The sequence below is a fragment of the Pseudopipra pipra genome, chromosome 5 (genome assembly GCF_036250125.1).
Source record: "Pseudopipra pipra isolate bDixPip1 chromosome 5, bDixPip1.hap1, whole genome shotgun sequence".
NCBI classification, from domain to species: domain Eukaryota; kingdom Metazoa; phylum Chordata; class Aves; order Passeriformes; family Pipridae; genus Pseudopipra; species Pseudopipra pipra.
Window position 1 is genome coordinate 39,924,937 of NC_087553.1, and position 26,670 is coordinate 39,951,606.

General features: G+C 41.8%; 1 protein-coding gene across 1 annotated transcript in view; it reads right to left on the reverse strand.

Annotated features, from left to right (window-relative positions):
• Positions 1–23,369: 23,369 nt before the first annotated feature.
• MYRFL (myelin regulatory factor like) overlaps positions 23,370–26,670 on the reverse strand; it is a 41,315-nt gene continuing 38,014 nt past the window's right edge. Inside the window, exons 23-25 of the mRNA XM_064655680.1 lie at positions 25,751–25,859; positions 23,624–23,698; positions 23,370–23,530 (exon numbers count right to left, since the gene is read on the reverse strand). Coding sequence (XP_064511750.1) covers positions 23,444–23,530; positions 23,624–23,698; positions 25,751–25,859 — 271 coding nt within the window. The 3' untranslated portion in view covers positions 23,370–23,443. The remainder of the gene's footprint in view (positions 23,531–23,623; positions 23,699–25,750; positions 25,860–26,670) is intronic.

The following is a 26,670-nucleotide window of genomic DNA, read 5'->3' on the forward strand; positions in this document are numbered from 1 at the left end:
CAAGCATCTGCCCCAGGTAGGGCTCGTGGAGCTATGCGCACCCTCGGCTGTCAGCTGGGAGCAGTGTCACTGCACACACCAGCAAACTGCTACGGAGATTTCATTGCTCATGCGATCAACACTAATTTACTGCTTTATTACATCTCAGCGAGCAGCAGTCTTTCTCCCAACAGAAAATATTACTGATGTCAGATGGGGCCAGCACTGGCAGGGGTGCAGGGAGGGCAGCAGAAATCTATGCTTCAAGTATGACATTAGCAGAGCCGATGGTTTTCCCCTCTTCTATTTTAAGTCATAAATTGTTCTTTAATTAGAATTTAGCAATCACAATACAAGTTTAAATAAAAAGCAACAACCAAAGATTAATTAAAATGCCCTTAATTAAAAACATTTGAAGATTGATAACTTTGCAAGTGTTTTATGTTTCATAATTCCTGTTCTACAATATTGTTTGCAAAAATCAATTGGCACTTAATTAACCTTATACCATAGTCACATTTCAATCAAAACTAAAAGAACTTTGTACACTTGATTCCATCTGTTAACAACCCTATTAAACAAAATAGCCAAGGCCCCAACTATATCTTTGTAATAAATTTTCTTGAGGACAGTTTCTGTCTTCAGCTTCTTGTAAAATGAGAATGAGTTAAAAGAAGACAGATTTATCCTGAGAGATAAAGGATAACCTCTGTCACATGAAACTGCTCCAGGATAGCATGAAGAGATGCTGGTCATCTTTGCTGGCCAGCTATGGTCTCTCTAAAGGTGAACAATGCTCCCCCTAGCCTCTACTGCAGAAAATTAATTCCCTATGGGCCATTATACTCTGTGCCCTGAGGTGCAAAGCCAAATAACTCCATTTTTAAAACAAAAACAAACAAACAAACAAAAAACCCAAACAAAAAAAAAGAAATCTGAAGTCAAACAGAAGACAGCCATGACAAGGATATGGCAACTAAGACTGTCTTAGTCTTAGAACTTTGAAATAGTAAATTAAAAATATCTCTGCAACACAAGCAGGCAAATGTAATACCACCTAACAATAACGAAAGATGTAACACCTGAGGCATAATCCCAACACATAAGATCTGGCAATCCTCTGACCTCGTACTTACCTTTGTCTGCTAAAGCACCTGATGGACAATTGAGGTGGTTGGGGGGTCATGACTGAGCTGCTGGTCTGGAGACCTCCTTCATGGCAGACCTCACATTCTTCCCGTTCACAGCAGCTGGGGCTGCAGTCTCACCAGAAGCATCTGAAGATGAGGATGTGCAGACCCTCTGCCCACCAGTCAGAAATTGCCCCTCACCCACATGTGAAGGACATTGCTGAGAACCAAGTATCAAGCAATAAACCTAGTAATAAATGTATGTGGGAAAACAACTTTAAAAAGCACTGTAGGATTTCCAACAAAATGCCAGATGTCAGCCTTGGTTGATTAGCATTACAACTGAAATATACTCACAGGTATGTCATATTTTCGTAGCACTCAGAAACCTTAAGAGCATTAGAGTGTCCTCAGGACACTTTCCCTAAAATGCAGCCTACAAAAATGTTCTCAATTTTCTCAACACATGGGAGAAAAAGATAAAAGCTTTATTGGTATTCAGGCATCACACATAAGGTCAAGGGGAATGCATGGGCAACATCATATTATAGAGTTTATGGGCATTTTTCCCAGCAACATTGACCAGCACGGAACATAGGACACTGACCTAGGTGTGGACCAGGGATTATCTTGGAAGGCAGTTCCTATATGTAAAAAACAGTGGCAACAACCCATTACTGAGAATCACTCACAGACATCTGTTAATTATTTTATGACACATGAAGCCAAGGGAGAACAAACACCAGGGCAAGCACTTCCCCAGTGGCCACTTTCAGGTCAGTCTGGGAATGCTGCTGCGATATAGGTCTGACCAGGTGTAGTGGGCTGACCTTGGCTGTATGCCACGTGCCCACCAAGGTGCCCTACCACTCCGCTTTGCAGCCAGACAGAGGAGAGAGAATAAGATAGAAAACGACTCAGAGGTCGAGATAAGGCACTTCACTAAAGCAAAAGTCAAAGTTTGCGTGTGCACAAGCAAAGAGGAAGATAACAAGGTTTATTCTCTACTTCCCATCAGCAAGCGGTCTTCGGCTACTTCCTGGGAAGCAGTGCTTCAGCACGTGTAGCAGTTAGTCTGGAAGGCAATAATGAATGCTCATCCCCCCCCTCCTTTCCTTAGCTTTTATACCTGAGCTGATGTCACATGGTATAGAACATCCCTTTGGTTAGTTTTGGTCAGCTGGCCCACTTGTGTCCCCTCCCAGGATCTTGACCACCCCCATTGATTGGGGAGAATGTTGGAGACAGAACAGACGCTGTGCCAGCTCTGCTCAGCAATAGCCAAAACACTGGTGTGTTATCAACACCTTTCTAGCTACCAATGCAATGCACAGCACTTTGAGGGCTGCTGTGGGAAAATGAACTCCATCTCAGATGGACGCAATACACCAGGCATTAACCTTGGCCTATTCATTTGATGTATTAGATTTCAGTGTGTTCCTCAAACTGAAGCCAATGTACTGCACAGTGGCACTGAAGTGTAGCTACTGACACCCACGCAGAGGGGAGATGGGAGCACCAAGGCAGAAAGGGCAGACTCAGCCCTCCCCAGGCAGCACGCTCTTATATCTGCTTAAGCACATCAAGGTAGACTTGGAGAAGATGGTTATTCTGAGACTTTGGATGTAAAGGAAAACATGTAGCATTCTCCACACTGATCCGAGCAACCAACTGAATGTGAGCTCATTGCTTTTATGATGAAAATTCAACATCACATGAACTTGAAACAAAAGAAATATCATTAAATCACTAAGGACAAGCACCAAACAAGGGCAGTTGGCTGAGACTTAAATGCCTTGGCTGCCAATGACTTTCAGTGTGTGACTGTGTATACATATTGTCATGCTTTTGTGTATAAAGTATATGAGGATACCTGGAGGCAATATTATAAGCAGAGGGAACAAGGCATGCTCAGAAGTCAGACTTGAAAATAGGATTTAGTTGTATTTTTCAACTTATTTAATTATCTCATCATCAAAGGTCAAGGTTGGGATGGCTTAGGTTAACTGATCTAAACATTTTCTTCAGTGTGATCCTGTATTTTAAGGATATACTAAGGAAGAACCATCATTAGTGAAGGTTTAGGTAATACATATGATCTAATTATTTATTGAGTCAAAATACGCCTTAAATAACAGTGATTAGGATATCTTTTCCAATTCTTGTTTTCTCTCATCCACAAAATGAGTATAAAAACATATCTGTCTCATCTCTGGGGGGGAGATAAATCTTAATATTTCTCACATGATTTTATCTTTTGAATATTATCTATATTATATATATGTATATAGTCTGTAGCACTATTTATATTATGATTTCTCACCTGACTATTTGTTATTATTTCAGAGTTATCAAACTCTGCCTGGATGCATGTTTGGTAGTCTCCCTTTTCAAGGGTATACAGATGATTAAAAGTTTATTTCCACAAAATATATGGAGTGGTTATCTCTGCTAAATACCAAAACAGTATTCAATCAGGAGAATTAAGCTTATGAAAGAGATGTTAAGCCAATGTCAAAGATCTTTTAGGAAGACAGAACTTCTGTGCAATAACAACATGGTTGGATTAACTTTACAACAAAAGGAAATTAGACTGGATTTCTACAGAGTCAGTTTTGTTATTCTAACTAACAATATGATTAACATTGAATGAATAGTAAAGGCCTCATTCATGCTTCGCTTAGCCCAAATTAATGTGACTGATTACCCAGCCTCTGTGTACTGGCACAAATTCCTCTGCCTCCTAGGCTCATTTATCCAGAAAGTCTCACTTCTAAGGGGGTTGACCCTAGGCAAAAAAGAACAGTAGCTGAAGCCTTTGAAGTTTTTGCACTTCATTGCCTCTTCCTCTGGACAATCAACTTCATGTTTAAGGTGGTAAAAGTCTACAGCCCTAGATGTTGTAGAAGATCAAGTTGGGCTCCTTTGCAGATATGCAGGTGTTTAACATATAACTACAGTAACTTCAGGAATTGTTCCTTCCTCAGGGTGGTTCATTTTTTCTTAAATTATTCCCATGCTCCACATTGCCAATGACGAGACCATCTTAGACACAGGCTAGTGCTAGGCTTGGGATTAGCTGCTTGAGGAGCATCCCCGACTCCCCAGGGCACCATGAATTAAAGCTGTTGATGAATAATCCCTTTCTGCCAAGCACCTTAGGAACCTGAGAAGACCATATGGGCTGTGAAAACGACAATATGCACATCAAGCGCTGTTTGTGTTTGCGGTGAAAAAACAAGTCAGTGCAGACTGACATCAATGTCAGCATGATAAAGGCTGAAGAAAAAAATGTAAGCTGTAAATTTATCCTAAGAGGCAGCAAACCAGCCAGGAGCAGGTAACTCCCATCCTTCCCACTGCCCCTGCCCCACCATATCAGTAAGAGTGGAGCAACCCATTGCCAAAATGTAATCAACGTGAAGAGCCTTGACTTTGCCTTCTCCTCATCCTTACCTAGGTACAACACAGATGAAAATCAGAGGCAGTGGGAACAGTCCCTGTGCAGATGCAGAAGCAGGCAGTTGACTTTCCAAGAGCTGACATGCTTTTTGTGTTAACCCTTGAAACACCTTCCACATTCCACCAGAGAAGCCTGACTTTCATAAATGCACAGGAAGCACCCCCAAGACTGAGTGCCTTTTGCGGTTTCAAGGCCTGGTGATGCTTAAATCCAACACCCACCCCCCGCACCAAAAAAGTCTTCAGCTGGATTTATGGAACCAGACTGAATGGTAGACTGAGTCCTGCCTTTATCCTTACACGTTCATGGCTGACTCAAAGAAAAGCCACTAAGGATGTAGTGGCACTGCCAGGGTGCTCCCCAGGGTATTGGCACTGACTAATGGGAATCTTACTGACCACGCTTCAACTTCTGTCTCTTCAATCACCAGGAAAATGACCATACTCTATTAAATGGCATTAATTCTCCAGCTGAACCAAGTGCAAGTCAGACATGGGCTGCACTACTATGAGCACCTTGTGCTCATCACTTAAATGAAAGCCAGTGTGTAAGCCCTGGGAAGACCAGCAGTGCTGCATTAGGGGCAAAGCAGGAGAAGCAGCTGACCTGAGCACAACCTGGAGGGCACAAAATGGGAACAAATGCACTGAGTCAAACTAGCTGCAGCTTACTTCCCTTCTGCTACTACTGACAAAGTACTGGGAGAGTGGCACTGGAGATGGCTATTGGGAGCCAGAGGAGGGAGATGTGGGAGGAGGAGGACTGAAGAAGGCTCTGATGGTCTGTGGGTGGGAGAGGAGGAGAGCAGGTTGCTCAGAGTGAACATCCAGAAGGAACACTGACATAGATAGTGATGGCCAAATATTGTCACATTGCTTCCATTTTTAAAGGCACTCAAAGAAGGTGAATGCCCTACATAAGGAAGTATATCCAAAGCTAAAGGATAGTGTATGGATCCTACCATTGATAAGCTGCCTTCATCTCCTTTTTCAGTGAAGAAGAATGCCTGAAAGAAACTAACTCAGGAAACTAATTCAGGTCATTAGGTAAATTACTTCATATACAATTATTAACACTATATGCTAGGTAAATCTTAACCGCTCTGTTACTTCAGATGGACAAAATCCAAACCCAATCTCATAGCAAAGCTCGACAATAAACCAATTACTGCTGACTGTGAAACATATGCACATCTTGGAGGCCTTTGATCTTTAAGAATGGATGACAGAAGCTTCTCCTTGCTACACACTTCATACTGAAATGATCTGGCTATGGTGCTGTGACTCTGAACACTGGCCCAGACAATTTGACTCAGAAAAAAAAGCTTTATTCCTTCACACTGGTCACTGGTTTGAGCAGTGGAAACCACTATTTTGTTCTGTTTTCACCAACTCGTGAGAAAGGAATTAGTGAATGCCTTCTCTAAACTGCATGCAGTTGTCACTACCAGTAGCTCCTACATGACAGTGTTTGAGTCTCCCAAAGGTCTTTCTAGCATCTGCAATGCACATATAAGTGGAAATCAAAACCAAACCAAATCCCCCTCGAGTCCTCTAAGACAAACAAGAGAAGAACAGGAAAGCAGAAATCTACAGAGGCTTAATTCTTCCCAGCAAAACTCTACAGAGGCTTAATTTTTATCACTATCATGTAGACTATGTCTGCAAAAGAAAACAAAAAAAGAAAGGAAGAGGAAAAAAGTTTCTCCAAGAATATGCATGTAATTTTCATAGCAGAGTAAGTCCTTGAGTCCTGCAAAGGACAAAGCTGTGATCAAGCTAAAGTAGTAGCACCACATTTTTCAGCCCTACAAGCTCTTAACGTTTCACGTCTATCAACACTTGTGTGTACTTCCAAAGGTAGAAATAATGAATTCTTACAGAAATGAGCATTCATACATACACCTAGTACATGTTTGACTCTTGACTGGAAGAAAAAAAGGTTTATACATTAAATTGGAAAGCCCTATAGCACAGAATATGGTTCCGGAATGAAAACAATAGAAGAAAATTTCATTCCAATTGTCGTAGTTTGTCCTTAGCTAAAAGTGAATCCATGTTTAATTTCAAAGATTTGTCAGTGGGACATACATATGTAGTAGTCTGAGCAAGAGACAGGAAAAGTGATCGGATTTTGTTACTTGTTCTGTTGTTGCTTTGTTTTCATGGTACTTAATTAATCTACAAATTTAACTATTTGTACAAAAGGTTTTGTTAAGCTTAATGACTTCATGTTTTTGAAGGCAATCCTTATACAGCCAGTAATGCAGATCTTTGTTTTGATGATGGCAATGGTGTTGAAAACTAGCAAGATAGCCATTCCCCTTCCTGAAAAAGTACATAGCTTTTATGAACATTTCTAGAAACAACAAATATAACTATAGTAATATGGCATTTCAGCACCAAAAAGGATTTGGGTTTTGGGAGAACAAAGAAAGGACTCAACTCCCGGCAGGACAAACATGGTACCAGAATCCAGGGCAGGATACATATGGGATTGATTATACAACAGGACAAACATCTATAATCACTGATGTCAATGAAATACTATATACACAAATACACATAAGACATCTGCACACTGCGCCGCATACTATCTTTTTTCTAAATCTAGCAAGTTTCCCTGCTCCATCATGCACATACACTTTTCCAGGCTGGCTATTACAAGGACAGAAGTTATTTAGGCAAGGTAACTCTGCCAGCAAATCCCCCGGGATGGATGAAAAGCAGGAGCTCTCCAGGGCCTACTGCCTGGAGCCCTTTGATCTCAGCTGCACGTCTCTGCTTGGCAGCAGGCAGGTACGGCACATGACAGCCCTGTGCCAGCCACACTGCGCATCCATGGCTCCTGGCAGAGAAAGCACGTAATTCCTGGGAAGGAAAACCTCCTCAGGATGCCAGTGGAACAAAATGAAATTACTCCTGGCAGGATGCAGAACAGGGATTTTTCATGCACGGCAGATCTAGGTATCGGTTTGCAGAATGAGAGATTGAAAAACTGACACGGCAAACACAACTGGTAGGAGTAGGAGGGACAGACAGACACAGAGAGATCTCCCCCCTTCTGAGCTAAAGATAAAGCTTTTGGCAAAAACACGATTAAGATTTAATTACTAGATAAGAACAATATTAGAATCCCCAGAGGAAAATCCTCTGTTGCTCACAGCAGGAATAAACCACCAAATTAATTTTTGTCAGTGCGTGCATAATCCGGGCCAAGGCAGAAATAACATTTGACTTAAAATTCCTTGTAGAGCACACCTTTGCCTTACCCTGGCAAGGATTAAATATCAATGAATATGCTCAGTTGTGGTATCACAAACCAATAGGTTTTCTGGTAAAATAAACACATGGAATAGGTTTTATTGAGCTGATTTCATAAACCAGACCAGGTAGCAAACTCAGAAGGGCTGCCAGTGAACCCAACTTTGCAGCTTCACTCTAAGATGGACAGGGAGACACACTGAATTCCAACTGGGAACATCTGGTTGCCATGATGAGCAAACTCTTCTCCCCACAGCCTCAATTTCTCCTCCAGAAAGATCTAAGTTAGTATGTTTTCACAGAAGACAAAACAACAGAGTAAGGCAAGTTTGCCAGCTGAACATCTTCTTGGATATCATCACCCAACAACCACTTCATGCTCTATAAGCCCTGGGGTGCAATCACTGATCTTGGGTGAAGTGGTACCACAAGCTGACTTCAAGCTCTGCACTGCTTGAATCTTGAATACCGAGCTGAATGACTAGTCAGACATCTGCTGTAACATGCTTGGTTGGTTTCCAAGAAGCAGATAGTTGAGCACAAACACAGTAGACTAAGCGGCAGGAAGACAATCCCATCTTCCTTTAAAACCATGGCACTTTTCTCAACCTCCACTCTTCTACTGTAAAACCAGAAATTATTGCCAGCTTACAGATTGATTTTGAGAAACATGGAGGCTTTCATACAATACTCATGACTAGTGGAAACTTTTGCTGCAGTGCAGTTAAAATATTATTATGAATATCAGCCAGCCTGTTGTCAATGCCAGTAAACTTTCTCAACATATGGGGTTTTTAATGCCTTTCTTTTCCCTTAGCAGGAGAAACTGAAGTCAGTATAAGAGTAGAAAGCTCATCACTTTGGTGAAAACCAATGTGTAAATCCAAAGAAACTAATATCTGGTTATGGGTTTGGAAATTGATTGCAGCAAATTTCCATTATTCACTTAGAGAAGAGAATGCTTGGGAACTCTGGAAGTCTAGGAAATTAGAGATAGTCAAAGTAACTCCTCTGAAAATTATTTCTTCAGTAACAGCACAGTAAGTTTTGGTGATCATTTTGGCAGCAAATGTCTCATGAAGTCTTACACCATTATTTATTTCTTTTATTCACAAGCAAGCCTTCAGTCCTTCCCTCCATGCAAGTTTTTAGGGCAAGCCAGCTGGTAAACAGAATCAAGGGAAATGAAGCATTCACTGAAAGTTTGGGAACTGAGTGTTTCTTGTTGGTCTCAGGAGAGGATCATGAAAAAAACTGTAAGCAGGAGCATGAAGTGTTCAAAGATCTCAGACTTTCATTAATGAGAACTTCCAGTCAGGACCCCACAACATGTCGAGGATGGAGTAACAAATAATAAGATAATAAGATAATGATAAGAAAGAAGATATGAAAGCTTCCTCCACCAAGATGCTGTCTTTAGCTGATTGTAATGGCAGCTGGTTCAAACCAAAAACTTCCAACACACTTAAAAGGCAGACAAACTCAGCTGAGGGGCACGCGCCTTCCAAACTCAGGCAAGAGGGACACTGTTCCTGTGTTTCACCATCCCCATCATAAAAAATCTCTTCATTATATCTGAACTAAAGCTCCCCTCTCTTCGTTTAAAACCATTACCTCTTGTTCCATCACAACAGGCCCTACTAAACAGTTTGTCCCCATCTTCCCTATAAGCCCCTTTTAAGTATTGAAGAGCAACAAGAAGGCCTCCCCGGAGCCTTCTTTCATCCCAGCTGAACAGCCTCAACTCTCTCAGCCTTTCCGCATAGAAGAGGTGTTCCATCCCTCTAACCATTTTCATTGCCTTGCTCTGGACCTCCTCTAACAGGTCCATATCTAACAGGTCTTGTGCTGGAAGCACGAGAGCTGGATGCAGCACTTCAGGTGGGGTCTCACCAGAGCAGAGTAGAGGGGCAGAATCACCTCCCTCAACCTGCTGGCCACACTGCTTTTGATGCAGCCCAAGATACAACTGGCTTTCTGGGCTGTGAGTGCACATTGCTGGCTTGTGTTCAGCCTCTCATGCACCAGCATCCCCAAGTCCTTCTCCACAGGGCTGCTCTCAATCCCTTCATCGCTCAGCCTGTATTGGTACCAGGGTAATCATGGCAGTCAAATAAATGCAAGCAGCAAAGAATAGAGAAATTTTACAACACTCTGCACACAGATGTAAGCAGGAAGGGACAAAGAAACTTGGGACACCTCATAGTACAAATCTATAAATATTTCACCAGCTGATGCAAGTGAAGCTGCACAATTTCGACTTGTTTAAGAGCAAAACTGGCTGCCACTGCTTCTAGCCTGGGAATACAAATCCACATCTGTTAGATCAGTTGATACAACTGGAAAATACAGACAATACCTGCTCCAGGCTCCAAGCCCAACCTTGCTCACATTCACCATGACCAAGCCCAACATAGCTCCAAGAACTGGGCACATAGTCCTGCCAGCACTTGCAGAGGAGCCATGGGACCTGGGCAATCCTCACGGCCCACAGTCCTGTGTCTCAGATACCCCACTCCAGAGACAAAATAGCCATGCTAGACTGAGGGTAGCTCTGGACCAAAGCACCGTAGCCATTTCTGAGGACCAGGCTCAAAGGACGTGTGTTGGCACACCCCTCCCCAGGACCACACCAGGTTGCTCAGCAGCAGCTTGCCTAGCTCAAGCCTGCTATCTGCACCCTGTGCATGCAAATATGCCCTTTGCAGCTGTGCAGCCCCTCTGGATGTTTCACTGACCTATATTGCCATGTGCACACATCACAGAGCAGCAATGGCGAGTGCGATTTCTTCTGCACATCTCAGCAGTTTTCCACTGTGCCCACCAATCACCCTGTGCACTGCAGAAAGGACCACTTCCAGCACATCCTCAAGCCTCAGACGAAAACACAGACCTTTGGCTGAGTATTTAGGCATCACCACAGCTCTGACACACTCACCAAGGGGGTGCAAGAGATTGAGCAGTGCAGCTCGAATCACCAGAGGTACAACTATGTCTGAACAGCAGCAGGGCCAGTATGTCAGACGCAGCAGGAGCTCACTAAACAGGCCTATTAGTCAGAAAAATAGGGCACACTGCCAATTAAATTATTAACCTCCAGGCACATTTACACGCATCGGACATATTTGGCTTTTCCAGCTTTACTTCTTTTGCTCCACTCAGTGACCCATACATGTCACAGTGCTATACATGGCTAGGAAAACATCTTTATATCATTTTGTAAGTGAAGAATAGCAGACACTAAGTCCTGCAGAAAATCATGACAGAAGTCAAGAGGAGAGCCAGAAGATACATCTCCTGACTCACCATACAATGTTCCATTCATCACATCACATTTCAGTGCAGGGACATTGCTGTGCCTGCAACATGTTGATTAATTTGTGCAAGCGCAAACAAAGGTGGTAAGTATGCAAATTTAAAGTATGTGGGATTTTTACCTAACTGAACAGTCTCTTTGTTTTCAGTTCAACTTCTTACATGGATGAAGTTATATGTACCTTAAAGTCTTTGTCAGCCATGCTATAGAAAGTGCCAAGATCTTGCATTTTGAAATCGGTAAGTATAAAAACAAAAAAGAAGAATCATTCAATTTCCATGGTACTATTTCTCTTTCCTCTCTGCTCTGAACTAAATGCATGCTTCCAATCAATGGCACTCTGAGCTCTGTTGCATGGGGTACATTGCCCTGAAGTCCTATCAAAATGCACAGCAGCAGCAGTAGGATCTGCAGCTGGCTAGATCCCAAAGGCATTGGATCCTCTGACTACATTTACAGTCACAAATTTTTGACGAATTAAAGCTGAAGGAGTGACATTCTTTCATTCCTCAGGTTCAAATAATTCGTTTTTTAAGCATGTCAAAACTTCTAAAAATCACAGTCATGGGTGCTTTTTCCTGAGTCTGAACAGGGAAAGTACTGACATAAGCATGCTGGGGGAAGCTCTGCAGCATAGGAAACTCCTAAGTATAGCTCCCACTGGTTTTCAATGGGAATTACGTCCTTCAGTCTCACGAATGCTTTTAAACATTTACTCCACAACGCACATCTTTGTAAGCTCCATGCTGAGCAGCTCTGCCTTTTGGCAATGGGAAATGCCTGACTGCTCTCCTGATGCAATGCAAATAGAGAAGTGAAAGAAAGAGACAAAACTGACCTTACTTCAAATCACAGAGCAGGGTTGTCTATAATAATCAGTTCACAATAAGAATACCAAAGAGAGGTTTCCATAAGTTAATATATTTGACAGGGCATTTTGAGAGGCTCAGGGAAGTAGAAACCACTTTTACGTAGTCAGAACAAAAGCAGCAGGCAAAACCAGGTGTTAAAAAGCCTCTAACACTGTGGAGTTTCCCTCAGTAGTCTGTTTTGAGTCATATTTTAATTTCACACAGCTGTTAGGTGAACATCATCTTACTCGTATGCTCTAGCACCATCTAGCTTGCGCCTAAGGTAACTAACTAAGGTCCATTACTTTTCTTCTCAAGCAGGGAAATCCTTAATTGTGTCATTTCCTCTGAGTGTCAGCGTTTTGGTTATTTTAGTTACTTGGACATAATAATCCAAATGAAAATAAAAACAGTGAGAACAAAGCAGCCTCACTTGTTAAAGAGGCCCCTTTATGGAGCAATTCCTGCAGCTGTATCTTTTTCCATCTTTTGGGTTCTCTGTTCCTTCTTTTCCATGCTTGAATCCTACCAAAAATATGTTATGCGCATTAAACATTTCTGAAGTTTACATTTCAAATTTTGTTTGCTTAAAAAAGGTTCCTTAGAGGAACTCATTAAGTAAAACAACAAAGAATGGGTCAAAATAATACACCACCAATTCTTATTCTAAAGGAAAAATCACCAAACAGTATGGAAAACAGAGCTGCTGCTCCTCACAGTCAAGGCTAATGGTCAGTATTGGGAATAACCTTGCTCACGGGGGATTGAGGTGGCTCCTGGTGTCCCTCATGCCCACAGAAGCCATCTTGATGCACCCTCTGGCTCATAGCTCAGATGCAGGCAAAGCAAGTGAGAAAACAATCTTCAGCAAACCACTCAGCAATGTGAGAACTCACGTTTAACCTGGATCACCCAGCAAAGTACACAACATGATTCCATTCAACACCTGAGCTGACAAACTCTCCTGCCCAGATTCCCTAAAGCAAAATCCATAGTTACAGAAACTGTGATAAGAACCTGTGGCAGATGTCAGAAGACCCCTCCTGAGGAGTCAAGAGGGCTGTTCCTCTTCCCCTAATCTTTGGCAGAAATGCCAGGAGAGCTTTTACAAGTTGTGAGGGCTTTCTAGTTATGCCACTGCAGGGCTCATCAGCATTACTTGTAGAGACCTCACCTACATTTTTGGGGTGAGCTTCCAGCTGGCTTGCCCACTTCTCCCTGAAAAGCACCACAGAGCTGAACACTCACTCATATGGCACAGGTCTACACTGCAGCAGAGTGTAACAGAGGATGAAGCTTGTAAACCAACTGTGTGCAATGCCACTGGGGGAGGTCACACTGAACTAGTACTCATGTTGACTCCATCCTGAATGAAAGCAGACAGGTCCGAAGGCCATGGTGTCTGCAATGCTGGCTCTGGCAGCCCTGGGGTACAGCCTTAGCTCCTCCACTGCAAAGGAGTTTGGCAAAAAGGAGCTGGGGCAGGCACTGATTTGGGGATTGTTCCCATTTTCTGCTGAGCTGAAGCTCTAGGGAGGAACTCAACTGGTTTGTTTTCCTGACAGCAGCTTCCTGACTAAATCAGCCAGTGACTTACAAAGTGGTGCTGCCAAAAGCACAGTAATGCAGGGAGCCTGGTCACAATCAGGTGTATCTAGGCAAAAAGCAAAACCTATCCTTCTGCCTAAGCTGCAGTATAGCTTTATGTGTTTATGGGAAAAGCCCTTAAGGCTGTCAGTCAGAAGCTTTCAACTTAATTTTGCAAATATGGTAAGTCTCCACGATTTGAGCCTTTTTTATACAAGGTGATGAAAAACACAGGAGCCAGGCTCAGCAGGGACAGTGCCCTTCAGAGCAATTTAGAGATCCTCAGCTCAGCACTAAGCCGGGGCAAACCATTTTCAAAAACCGCATTTTCCTGCCTGCAGGTTACAATATGCTCACAGAGGCAGAAAGCTCATTACTGGCCCTAATCTAAAGGCTGTCCTCCCTGACTTGGTGTCCGCTCGACACGCCCGTGCCACCGTTTCCTGCCCAGGGGTCTGGGCCCCTCGGAGCGCTCCCACCCCGGGAGCTCACGGGGCGGGCAGCCAGAGCACGTGCGCGGTGACAGACCCCGCGTCCACCGGCGGCGTTTGGCAGCACGGCGGGATTTCACAGAGGACGCTCCATCTGTCGCTGTGTTCTGCAGCAGAGCTTGACCCCGCTAGCACTAAGGAAGCCCCAGCAGATTAACATTTAATGATGCTTTCAGTTTCAGCCCTTGTAGTTTTTCAGCTCTCAGAGGGCAGACACGAAAAAGAAAAAAAAAATCATATATTATGTACAGCATATGGGTCTTCTTGCAACTGTGTCCTTTACTCTGTTTGACAGATTCAGATTTTTTTAATTCTTTCTGCATTGAAAAAAAAAATCTACATATATTTTACTCCAGAAACAGAACATCAATTGCCTCTTGTATACAAAGACCATTTTTGTTTTGATTTGTGTAACCATCATACCTAATTCAGTTTATTTACTTAAACACAAGGGGATATGGGGTTTGGTAGTTGTCTGAACAGAAGCAAGGAAACTAAACCTTGCCAAGACAGATGGATTAAGCGAGATCCTTTGTGTCACTCTTTGTTGCCTTGAAAAACACATCTAACCACATAACTTAATGCAAAAAACAAATCCTTAAGGGACAATAAAGTGAAGCAGAAACACAGAGTTTCCATTCTATTTGTTAAGCACTTCTATCCATCTTTTTTCATTTTCTGCTTGTGAAACATTCAGTTTGCGCTCCACGCTGAGGAGCATATGTGGACAAACCACCTGGACGTCTACTGTATATTCCCAGAGGAACATCAGTGCTACCTGGAGCATCAGCTGACGTCAGTAAGATTATCTACAAGCACAGAAGACGTTGAAGAAATGACATTATGGTATGAACGTTCATGAAATATATATATGGTGTCGTGGCTGAGCCTCTGATGATTTAGATTAGTATTTGTAGGAAAGAGTGACCTGGAAGACAGATTTACATGAGAAAGTAAAGGGACAAATGTGATGGCCCAGAAGGAGGGAAAAACACAAAAGCCAACAGAGAGATCCCAAGCTGTTGAACATTTCTGGAAGATAAGGATAAGAATTTTAATTTTGGGATAATATTTACCAAAAGACAAGGCAATAGTCAGATCCTTAAAGCAAGTAGATCACAAAGTGGTAAGACAACTGCCAAGAGGATAATTTGTGCTGCTTCAGCAATGGTGCTGTTGGGGGAAGCTAGATGGGAATGCATGGGGGAAAGCATCAACTCAATACCGGTACTGGTCACTTCAGCAGCCAGAGCCCAGCTGCTATGTGCACAATATTAAGGAAAATACCTGAGATGGTAAAAGTCCAATGAAAGTAAGAGCTGTGCAGTCATGAGGGAAAAAACAAGGCAATTAACCTGCCCCACCCAGTAGCCTTTTGGAGTTTGTTTTTTTAAGTAGTGCCCATGAGCCTTCAGCTGCCAGCCACGCAATGCTCACTAGTACCCTACCTTCAATGAGGTTACCACGGCAAGCTGCTAGTACAGGCTTCTTTGCCTGAAGAAATCAGAGCTTCAAAAACTATTATCATTGCCTAAGAAACTGAGAAAAGTAAATTGGGAAGAGGGTAAGTCAGAACTTTTTTTGCAGCCAAGATCCTCCAAAGTAAGAAAAAGAAATTGCTTTTTAAGGATTAAAATTGCAAAATCTTAAGGTTGCAGCAGATTCCAAACCAGCCTAGAAACTGAGAATCATGACTTTTGAGGAAAGGGTGTAAGACCCCAACACTTGAGCTATGAGCCCACCAAAGGGGTTCTACTTTAAAATATACAAGGCTCCAAAAATATGCCCACTGAATTTATTAGAAGAGCCTTCAGTTCTTCTAAAACCTTAAGAGAGATCACAAAAGAGAAGATGCTGCACACATTTTCTCAGGAGGTACTTTTACTGATAAACTTTAGAAAATAAGGGAACTTGGCAAAATAAAGCATTCCACAAAGCATTGACTTAGCACATGGTAACCCATACAATTTAGCATAATCCAACCCATCCAGTCTCAAGCTACCCAAAATATTAAGAAAGAAGATTAGGAGAAGAAGTAAAGAAAGAGAGAGAAAAAGAGGAAAATTACAGCTACCACCCCTAGATCCAGCGTAGATCCAGCTACTGGAATCCAGGAAGGCAGCAGGGTTCAAACAGCATGGACACCACATTGCTGCTTTTACTTGCTTTGTCCCCCTGTGGCCATCTGCCCTCTTGCCCCCAGGCAGGACTTCTGGCTCACTGGCCACTCTGGAACTCTGGGGTGGGGTGAGGGGCAGTGCTCCCAGTGTGCCAGCCATTCTGGAGTTGGGTTAGGGAGAAAAGGGGCTGCGGTATGGGGGAGTACTCCCCCAGTTCCTTTGGATTGACAGCTGCCCTGGGGTTGCCCATGGAGGCTCCAACAGGCTGGGGTATGGGACAGGGCATTACCTCACCTTCATGAAATTCAACCTGTGTATTCCCCACACACACATACACACTTGAGTTGGTCTGACTCAGTAATTAATATAATATTTTAGTGTCTCACAAACGGCCCCCTATAAAGGCTTACAACACCCACAATAAGATAGAGAACAACTCCATTCACAGATAGTCAGAGCTTGTGCTCAACAGTTCAAGTCAGAGCAGATCTGGCTTATAGGAAACTTTCTTCATCTTAGTGTTCTACAAGGCCATGGGTTTAATGCTGCAGGTATTTCACATCTTCATGGCCATCTCTGTTCTACTGTGCTGTAGTTAATGCTTCATTTTGTTAACAAGAGAGAACTGAAAAAATACATGCTAAAGTGATTGCCTAATCATCACATCAAATTAATTTAAAATAAAATTCACTGTGATCAAATAGTTATTTACAAAAAAGCAACACACAGAGCACATTACTTGTTTGGGGTGAATCTCACCCAGTCTGAACAGATAGCCTTTGTGCAAGGAAGGTTTACAGAGGAAGAAAGATCAAGGCTGTGTCCCAGCAGCCTTTGGACTAATTTTAGGAATCAGAGCATCCTTCCTGCTGCTCCATCACATTTCATTTGAGAATTATTCTTGTCCTGTTGCTGTGCATCCTGAGGAACCTCTGATGCCTGAGTCAGTGCTTCCCCTTGCAGAAATACCCTGACCCCCTCCATTCTCCCTCTACCATCAAGGTAAAGGCCATGAGAGTCCACACGAAGAGCTTGCACGCTCTATGCCTCCAAAACACAGGATTGACAACAAAAGTCCTCTGTCACCCCCATCCCCTAATGACACCTCTTAATCTAGGTTCTCAGTGAGGAAATGTGCCAGCCAAATGCATAATGCATTATTTGTAAGTAATTTAACCCAAAGAGCTTTGTTCCAAACTCATGTAAAGCTCTGCAGATATAACAAAGCACTCAGGACACAACTTATTTTAGGAATCAGCAATATGCTTTAAGCAGAAATCTCAACTTGTAAATACTGCGTTCTGGCCCAGCAGATTTCCCCCCTGATAGACCATGACCACTTCATAATTCTAAGGCAAAACCATGAAGATTAATAAAAAGCAGAAAAAGGATTTTAATCAACACAGCCAGCTGGCCTGTGTTTTGGATTATGTTGTGGAAGGCAAAGTGTAACATTGAAATTGAATGAAAAATGCAAAGCACTGATTACCCTGCAGACTATCTACCAGCTAAATTAACATTAAACTCAAATTTGCAAATCCCATGTTTGTATTACTGTGTTAGGCAATTGTGATATATTTAACATCAACTAGAAATTAAAACATCTGCTTTTAAAATAATGAGTTGTGTTTCAAATCCTGTTCATAAAAGTCATTTTCTGTCTGTTACTAAGAAGATGACCTATTTTAGATCTCATCCTTTAAAAGTAAAGTATCGTGATGAGTTCCTTTTCTGGAGGGAGTAAAGCAGGACACAGGACATCTGGAAAGCAGCTAGTGAGGGATGAGGAGAGGGAGCCTGCTCAAAGCCTGGGAGCAGGAAGATGAAGGCTTTTCCTAGATAGGGGCATGCAGCCAAAGGGTGCATGCAGCCAAAGGATGGGAGTTATGGTCCGCAGAGGAACAGCTCTGGGTGCCTGGAAGAAGGTGTCTCCTCCAAGACACAGACCCAGAGAGGTGTCGGAGGCTGCAGCCTGGCTGCTGCTCCTGGTCAGCAGATGTAGGCTGCTGCCAGCTGCTGTGGGGTGAAGGGAGAAGGAGGGAAACAAGCTGGCTGGATCCAGGCCAAGGAGCAACAAAAGGCTTGTGTGCCACTGCCACATCACCCTGCCCCGCCAGCCGCCCAGCCTGCAGAGCACCATAGCAACCAGGGTTAAAATTGGGTCAGGATTGCCAGTGCAAAACTTGTTAGGGTTTGCACTGAAAATGTTCATTCATGTGCTGTTTTGACAGAAAACATGCCATTTGGTGAAGCTGAAGAGGGGAGAAGAGACTGTGTTTATGTAGAAATCAGTGAGCAAGTGCTGTGAGTGCATGAATTTTTCTTTTTTTAACCTACACTGTACCTGGACAAGATGCACTAGTACTAATTAAAGTGCCATAGCATGTCTTGAACCTTACTGAGGTTCCAGGCAGCACCCATAGTGCCCTGGGTACATCAGCCAGGCTGCTGATACCTGCTACTGACCACCTGCTGGCACTCCCCAAGGCTTGACAGGAGAGGAAGCAAGTCAGTGGACAAATATATGTAATCTAGGACTGGGACATGCTTATGCCTTGGTCTTTCCTTAGAAAGCACTGTCCTTTCAGCTAAACAATTTTAAGAGCGGGGGTTATAGCCAGCAACTGCCGCTCCAGGTATTATGTGACAGTTTGCAGATGTTATTTCAGTCCATATAAGAAGAATTTAACAAATACTATGCATGCATAAGAGCAGGGGAGGGAGCATGGAATGTAACAGTGAAAACAGTTTCTTCCAATTACTTGATTACCACTGTCCAGAAAAAGAAATCATTCACGTTTTTTCTGAAGAAATATTTCTGTAGCCTAACAAGGATTTTGAGTTAATATGCCAAGATAAAAGCATTCAAACTTAAAAGCTAAATCTAGACTTATACTATATACTCCTCACTGGGCCAGCCACCCTGCTCAATGGGACCCAGTGGTGTTGCCCACGCACTTTCAAAGCTGTTTGCCTCGACTTCTCTGTGAGGTCCCTGCTAGTAGCAATGCGCTCAGGGGTTCAAGAAGGCCAATGGCGTCCTGGCTCGTATCAGAAATAGTGTGGCCAACAGGACCAGGGAAGTGATTGTCCCTCTGGACTCGGCACTGATGAAGCTGCACCTCAGGTCCTGTGTTCAGTTTTTGGGCCCCTCACCACAAGGAAGACATTGAGGTGCTGGAGCATGTCCAGAGAAGGGCAACAGAGCTGGGAAAGGGTCTGGAGCACAAGTCATATGAGGACTGGCTGAGGGAGCTGGGGGTGTTTAGCCTGGAGAAAGGAGGCTCAGGGGGGACCTTATCGCTCTTTACAAGTACCTGAAAGGAGGTTGTAGCCAGGTGGGGATCGTGCTCTTCTCCCAGACAACTAACAATAGGACAAGAGTTGTACCAGGGAAGGTTCAGGTTGGACACCAGGAAGAATTTCTTCATGGAAAAGATGGGTAAGCGTTGGAATGGGTGCCCAGAGAGGTGGTGGAGTCACCAACCCTGGAAGTGTCCAAGACAAGGTGGTGTTCAGTCAAAGGTTGGACTCTATGATCTCAGAGGTCTTTTCCAACCTAAACGATTCTGTGTTTCTGATTTTTCAAAAGTGCTGAGCACACTGTTTTACTAAAACAGGACCTATTTGTTTAGTCCCAAACATATATAATCCTGAAATATCTGAGTATCTCAGTGTGTCTAATACATTTACCCTTATAACACTGACCCATTTCCAGATCCTCTTCTCCTTCATGAAGTATAACAATTAGTGAAGTTTTATTAGTGAGCAATGGAGGCATGAAGGCTTCATCAGTGACCCCAGGTCTACAGAGGACCGAGAGTGCATGCCAGCCTCCTTGTGTCGCAGATGTTACCCAAAGCTCTGGATCTACAAATTAAAACTTCCCAAACATCCTGTTTCAAAAAGCACCATCTCCCCTAAGAAATCTGAGAGACATTCTTTTGTCTGGAATGAACTAAATCCTGGCTTTAAACAGAACATAAAATTTACAAGGTGATATGATCAGCCTCCCTGTTCTGCTTACTAATATTTTTTAAGGTGTTGACCAATTAGAATCAAATTTGATAGAGGCCCAGTCTTATTATATTTTTACAAGATTCGAGAAAATCTGAAGCCAAGAAGTGGAAAAGTTCCAAAACTGGTGCCCATAGAAAGAAACAGACAGGAACAATTTAATATTTCCAAAGGCAGGTAGGAAATCCCTGTGTGAAAGAGCAGCCAGCTATTCCCCATCAGTATGAGAACAGCTCAAATTAGAGCCAGTCCTGCCTTTTGCCTTGTCCAACGGGTAGGGAACATGGGAGGAAGTAAACATCTTTGGAGGAGCAATCCACAAAAGCCAGCAGAGCAGCTGGGACTTTTGTAGTGGCAGACTGTTAGGACACAAATCTGAAGAAAGTTTTTTCTTTGTAGCACAGTTTAGCTGCGACATTAATTATTCCAGGATGAAGGTAAGATCAGTAAACAATTCCTATAATGAGTTTCCATCAGTTGTGTTCAATGCTTCCAAGTGTGCTATAAAAGCATGTCTTCATATAAAGCAACATATCATATAAAGGTTTTACAGCACTGCAATAAATTATGATTAATTTTGTGTATCTTGAAACTAGTTTCTATACCTACAATGAACTGGCTTATTTTAAACACAATGCAGCACTCGGATCATCAGAAAGAGTAAACCTGACATAAATCAGGTTTTCATTTTGCAGCTGAATTGACTTAGGTTCTATGCAAGAGGTTTGTAATTTAAGAAGTCAGTGACTACTGACTGAGCAAATTCTTGGCCTGTGAGCAGAACGGCAACAGCAAATCTTAATGAAAGTCTTTTTCTGATTCTATAAAGCAAGATAAAATCCTAGAAAAATGTAGATAAGCAGGACTTAATCAAAAGCTCACCTCCAGATCTCACTTCAGACCTGTGCTGTGCAGGACTCCAAATTCAGCTTTGGGATTGCTAACTTCTCAGGGTGGGCTCACATCATCTCACCAGACAGCCTCCTCACTACCAGGCTTCTGAACTAGAGTCATTTGAACTGAGCTGCAGTCAGAGACCAAAATTCCTATTTGCTCACAGCTGTCTACAGCCTCAGCTGGGGCTGTGCCTGAAGGCTATCAGCAATTCCGGATGCAGATTCAAACCTCAGAACCACTCGTTCTGCTCATCTGCCTTGTCCTTGGTTTTCATGGGGTGACCATGCAAGATTTTCAGCCTTTAGAGCCTCCTTGCTTAGTGCACCAGCCTTTGAAGTGATCTCAGGCTCTTACTTAAAATGGCGCTGCCACCTCTGGATCAAACTTAGTGAAAGCAAGGTGAGATAATTTGTGTTACAGTCAAGTAAAAATATGAATTACCACATCATGTTCTTGGTATGTGCAGCATGGTTGAGACCCAGATCACATGGTACTAGATTGCCCTGTTCTATCCCTGCCTTTGCTTCTTTAACAAAGAAAATAGTTGCTATCCCACATGCATCTCATCCAAACTCTTAACTGCAGAAAGCTTTTTGATGACAGGAAGCACTTGGATCTTATATTCTCCTGCTGCAGTGCTTTGTGCCACTGGAAAGAGTATTACAATCCAGAACAGTGATGAAAACGAGGTGGATCTACAAAGGTACAATTTTTGTTCAAAATGCACACACATTATTGTCTGTGACTGGTTGACTCTTCCTACAAGTATGGACCACAAAAAACTAAAGGCACAAACTTCTGATGATTTTGGATCCAGATTTCCAAGTCCAGTTAGTCTCTGGGATATTACAGAACATGTGGTTTACCCCATAAACACCTCCCAGGAAAAAAATAAAACCAAAACACACACACAAAAATCTCATGTGTTTAAGATCAAACTAGTGAGTCGTTTAAGGAAAAAAAAGCCAGACATTGCAATTAACCCAAACTGAAGCACATACATCTAAAAAAAAAATCAGCGAGAAGGATATCCTTAAAGGAAATCCCAAAATAGTGACAAAAGAAATGCCAAATGAAGGCACAGAAACAAATTAAACTCTCTCATCACACTGTCAGACAATAAATATACAAATAAGACACACTGGTGTTTACAAAGACTTTTTTAGACAAGAATTTTTCTTCCTAATGTTTCCCTTTCACTGCTAAATAATTTCATTCAGAAAACAGTTGTTCAAATGTAACTTTTACATTAAAGATCTTTAAAAGCCTATAGTCTCCCCATTATATTTACTTTCTCTAATCTATACAAAATGAAGGATTGATCTAAACATACCCCACAACACTATTTATACTGTACTTGATTATTACATCTGATTTCCTTTTGAGCAACATGAAATTTCATTCAAATAGCTTTTCCTTACAAATGTGTTTCCTAAATATAAACAGAAGGGCTTTTCCCATGCAAGCATGTATCCATATGCAACTTAGAAAGCTATGCAGACAAGCCATTATTCTTTTCAAAATTTCTATTCTTTGATCACACTAACACAAATCACAAACACCAAGAAAAAAAATAACCTGAATTTAAGAATAAATAGTTCATTCCTGCTGTACAGTTTCAGGGGGGAAAAATGTAGCTGAAACAGCTGAAACATACCTCATTCAAACAGCAGTAGCATCATTAAATCACACAACTGTGACAGTAATGATGGGTCTGCTTTCTGAAATGGAAACACACAGACCACTGAATTGACCTGTTGTTCCCTAACTTACAACACTTATTTCGAGGGCATTTGCACAGTGCTACGTTTCTCTTTCAGAGTTTTGTTTGGTTTTGGTTTTGTTAGTGAAAAAGAAATAGATTTATATACATACAAAAGGGCAGCTACTAAAAGAAGGCATATGCCTGTAGGACAGAAGCAGTCTCCTGACTGCAACCAACATTTTATCATCTTCCTATCTTGTGACTACTGGAGTGTATTCTAGCTGAGCAGAGCTCCTACCCATTTGTTCTTGTGTCTATATGTCTGCTGTATGTACAATATCATATAACTTCAGTATGATCAATAGGATTATTTTATTTACACATCATGTACCCCATTGCCTCATATCCTTTTAGACACTGTTCCTGGAAATGCAGAGCTGTGGTTGTTGCCAAACACTTTATTTTTCTACTTTTTCTTTTATTATTTAAAAGTGAAACAAACAAGAAAATGCCATACAACTCAGCAAGAGGTTTAAAAAAATATCCAGGGTCATTCACAAGTCTCTTTTTCATATCAAGAATTTCCTCATCTTTTCCCCAAAGAACAGAATGTTTGGAAACATTTTAGTTACACTGCCGATAAAAGTAGAAGTAGTAATCAGTAAAAAATATTCCAGCAAAATAAGAGTCTGTTGAGCAGCCAGCAAAACCCTGCAGAAGAAAAATGAAGGAGATTCATATAAGATATTCTTTCAGTTGAAATGCTATTTGTCTTTTGCTGTGTTGCCATTTGAAAAGGCTTACCGGTACAGCCACACGGAAATAGTATGCGCTGTCATACAACTTAGCTACGGGGAGAGTCCAAATATGGTGACGCCCCTAGAAGATAAATGAGAGAGAGATTAGATAACCTTATTTCCTGAGAAACCGGAGAGAAGGTTAGGCTCTGGAAACATTTCATCGACAAATGCAGTGCCAAGTAATTATGATAACAAGCCTTGGTAGCTATAGTCAAAGTATTTAAAGAGCAAGTGCTGACTTCAAACCCTGCAAATGTGGGTTCGCTCTGATCACCTCTGCACAGGAACTGACAGGCATCTAATTCCCACTGGCACTCAGCTGGCTCTGAATAACTGAACTCCCTCATTTGTTTTCTAAGCAAATCCCAAAATAAATAGGGATTGTCCCTGATTTGCCAGGTGGCCTGAGAGCTTCAAGTTGTAACAGCAACAAATGGCAGTTCTGCTGATTTTGGAATAGCAACTTTAGTAGTCCTCAGAAACAGGAAAGTTCCTCTATAAATTCTAAAGATATGGGTAGTGTCTTCACTCAGTATTTCAAAAACAGATACAGGCAAGGTTTCATGCTGTCTTTCATTACAGGGTTCTGCCATGTACAAATTAAACAATATACTTTGTATCTGAAATGTTTATGATACACTGAATTAAAAAAATTCAATCCTCAGCTCTCCTTAACCTAATGATCCATGGTAACTTCTATTTCGTCAGTTTCTAGTGTCTCAACTCCTTCATCTTTCTCTCCTCCCTTCACTTTCTGACACATCCTCTCTGCTGGAGATCATATGTTCATATGATAAAACTTACATGAGACTGCTGAGTCCAAATGACTGCTGTCCTGCCTTTTGGTAGGGAATAAGCCTTCCAATCCCTACGAAAATCCTCTTGAAAGAAACCTCTTCAACTAGGCAGCATTTCTAGTCTGAGTCACGTCAAATCTGAATGCTCACTGCTGGAGATTTGTTAGCTTCAGTCTTTTGAAGTGGATTTCAGGTTGACACAGGAAATATCTTTGACCAGTTTTGTCTCTAAGCTTCGAGGACATTTATGCATGGCGAAACTCTCTATGTCTGACTTAATTTCAGTTCTGTTGGAATTACAGCAAACTTGGTCAAAACAGAAAATTTTGGCTTTCTGATGGCTTTGCCACAGTTGCAGAGAAGCCTGTAACTTTTTGCAAGGGTATATGAAAAGCTGATCAGAACGTCAGCTGAAGATTGGAGGTATCTCAACTGCTCTAATTTGACAAAGCACCAAAAAAATATTTTAAATCAATTAAGAGTATATTATATATGGCACCACAGATCAGAAAGCTAAAGAAGACTCAGAAATTACTTCCATATTCAGGGATGTTTCTCTTACAATGTGTTCAGAAATGCTATTATCCTTGCTTATGCCTTTCCTAGTGTTTTAGCCAGAATAAACATTCCCAAGCAAACACTGACAAATGGGGACCTTGAAAGAGTCTTATATTTCCAGGGAATTGAAGAGAGTTTAAAGCCTTCATCAATTTACTGGAGATGCTCAAAAGTTTGCAAGAGCTGGTCACTAAATATTTTTTTTTTACTGGTAAAAGCTAACATGTTTTAACAGGCTTTATTCCCACTGAAGCAATCCAGAGAATGACATGTAAACTCTTGCTTTTAAAATGAAGAGTTTTCCCTAGAGGATTTATTGGTAAACTCATGTTCACACAGAAATAGAGGGGAATACTACCATAGTTTCCAGTAAATTGAAGACTTTAAAAGTGGAATTCATTACCCATAAGATAATAACGGAAACCTAAATTAGATGAGAGTTTGGAGGACTCTGTCTCCTAAAGTCCTGAGTGATAAGTTATTCCCATTTTTTTAAGTACCTCTGGAGTTATAATGAGTTATAGTGGTGACTTAGGCTGAAGGAGACTCAAAACTCTCCTTCCAGAGAAACACTGGATAGATTTTAATAAAAGTCAGCAGAAAAGTGACTCCAACAAAAAGATTTCATGTCACTATGGCCATGCCAAAGCCAGCTATGACTGACAGACTCAAAGCACCACTGGATATCTACTACCTTAACCAAGACCAGAATTTTGCAGCCATTAATTTTATAAAAATGATCCCCACAAGCCAGAGTATTGCTGCAGAAATCTTACCTGTGTGGTTTCTAGGAAATCCTTCCTACTGTTTTGGCTTGAAGAATAATGGGAGCAATAATTTCCAAATGTGACTTTGCAGAGAAATATAATTAATGGCTCTGTGGTGCTTCAAGAAACAGAGAAAAATAAAAATTATTTTATTAAAAATAAAATCAGTTCCCCCAAACCACAAACCAATATTCAAAATAAATTTATAGTCAGTGAAACTCTGAGTATGATGTATTAATCCCTACATGGGAGGGCTATACCATTAGTTTATAATGGCATACATTTAAAAGGCAAATCTTCAGCAGCTGTAGAAAACAAGCAGACACTTCAGGAGTACTGTTGTATTTCCTCTTATCTGAAAAAGGCAGATGTTTGCAAGAATAACATTCAAGATCAAAAGACTGGACAAGCCATTCCTTGGAAAGACAGAAGTCATGAAGTGTCAAGGAGATTGTTTGGCAGCTGTTCTGGCTATCACTGGCTTTTCTCAGAGAACTCCAAAAGAAAGGACTTGTTACTTTTGGGAGAACCCAGTGGAGTTGGGCTTTTGAGGAGAAAATACCTGCTGAGAGGATTAAGTCTGCTACTTATTCCTGCTGTAAGTCACAATTTTATGTGTTACCACAAGTTCCTGCACAAGAATCCCCTTTTACAGGGCTTGGCACAACAGGCCCAAAAAAGGTACTCTCTGGAGGTAATGATGTATGTGCCTAATAATATTTCTCTACACTAAAAAAAAAACCAAATCCCTAGGCCAAAGGCCACAATCCTGCCAATATATGCATACACGTCTGCTCAAATGATTATTAGGAAAAAACTTTAAGACTTCTGGATTTTAATATTTGTAACAATGGGTGAAATTGTCATTGGGCTGAGAATGGTATTGGGCCTATGCTACAGCAAGGGATCTACTCAGACATCTACATTAA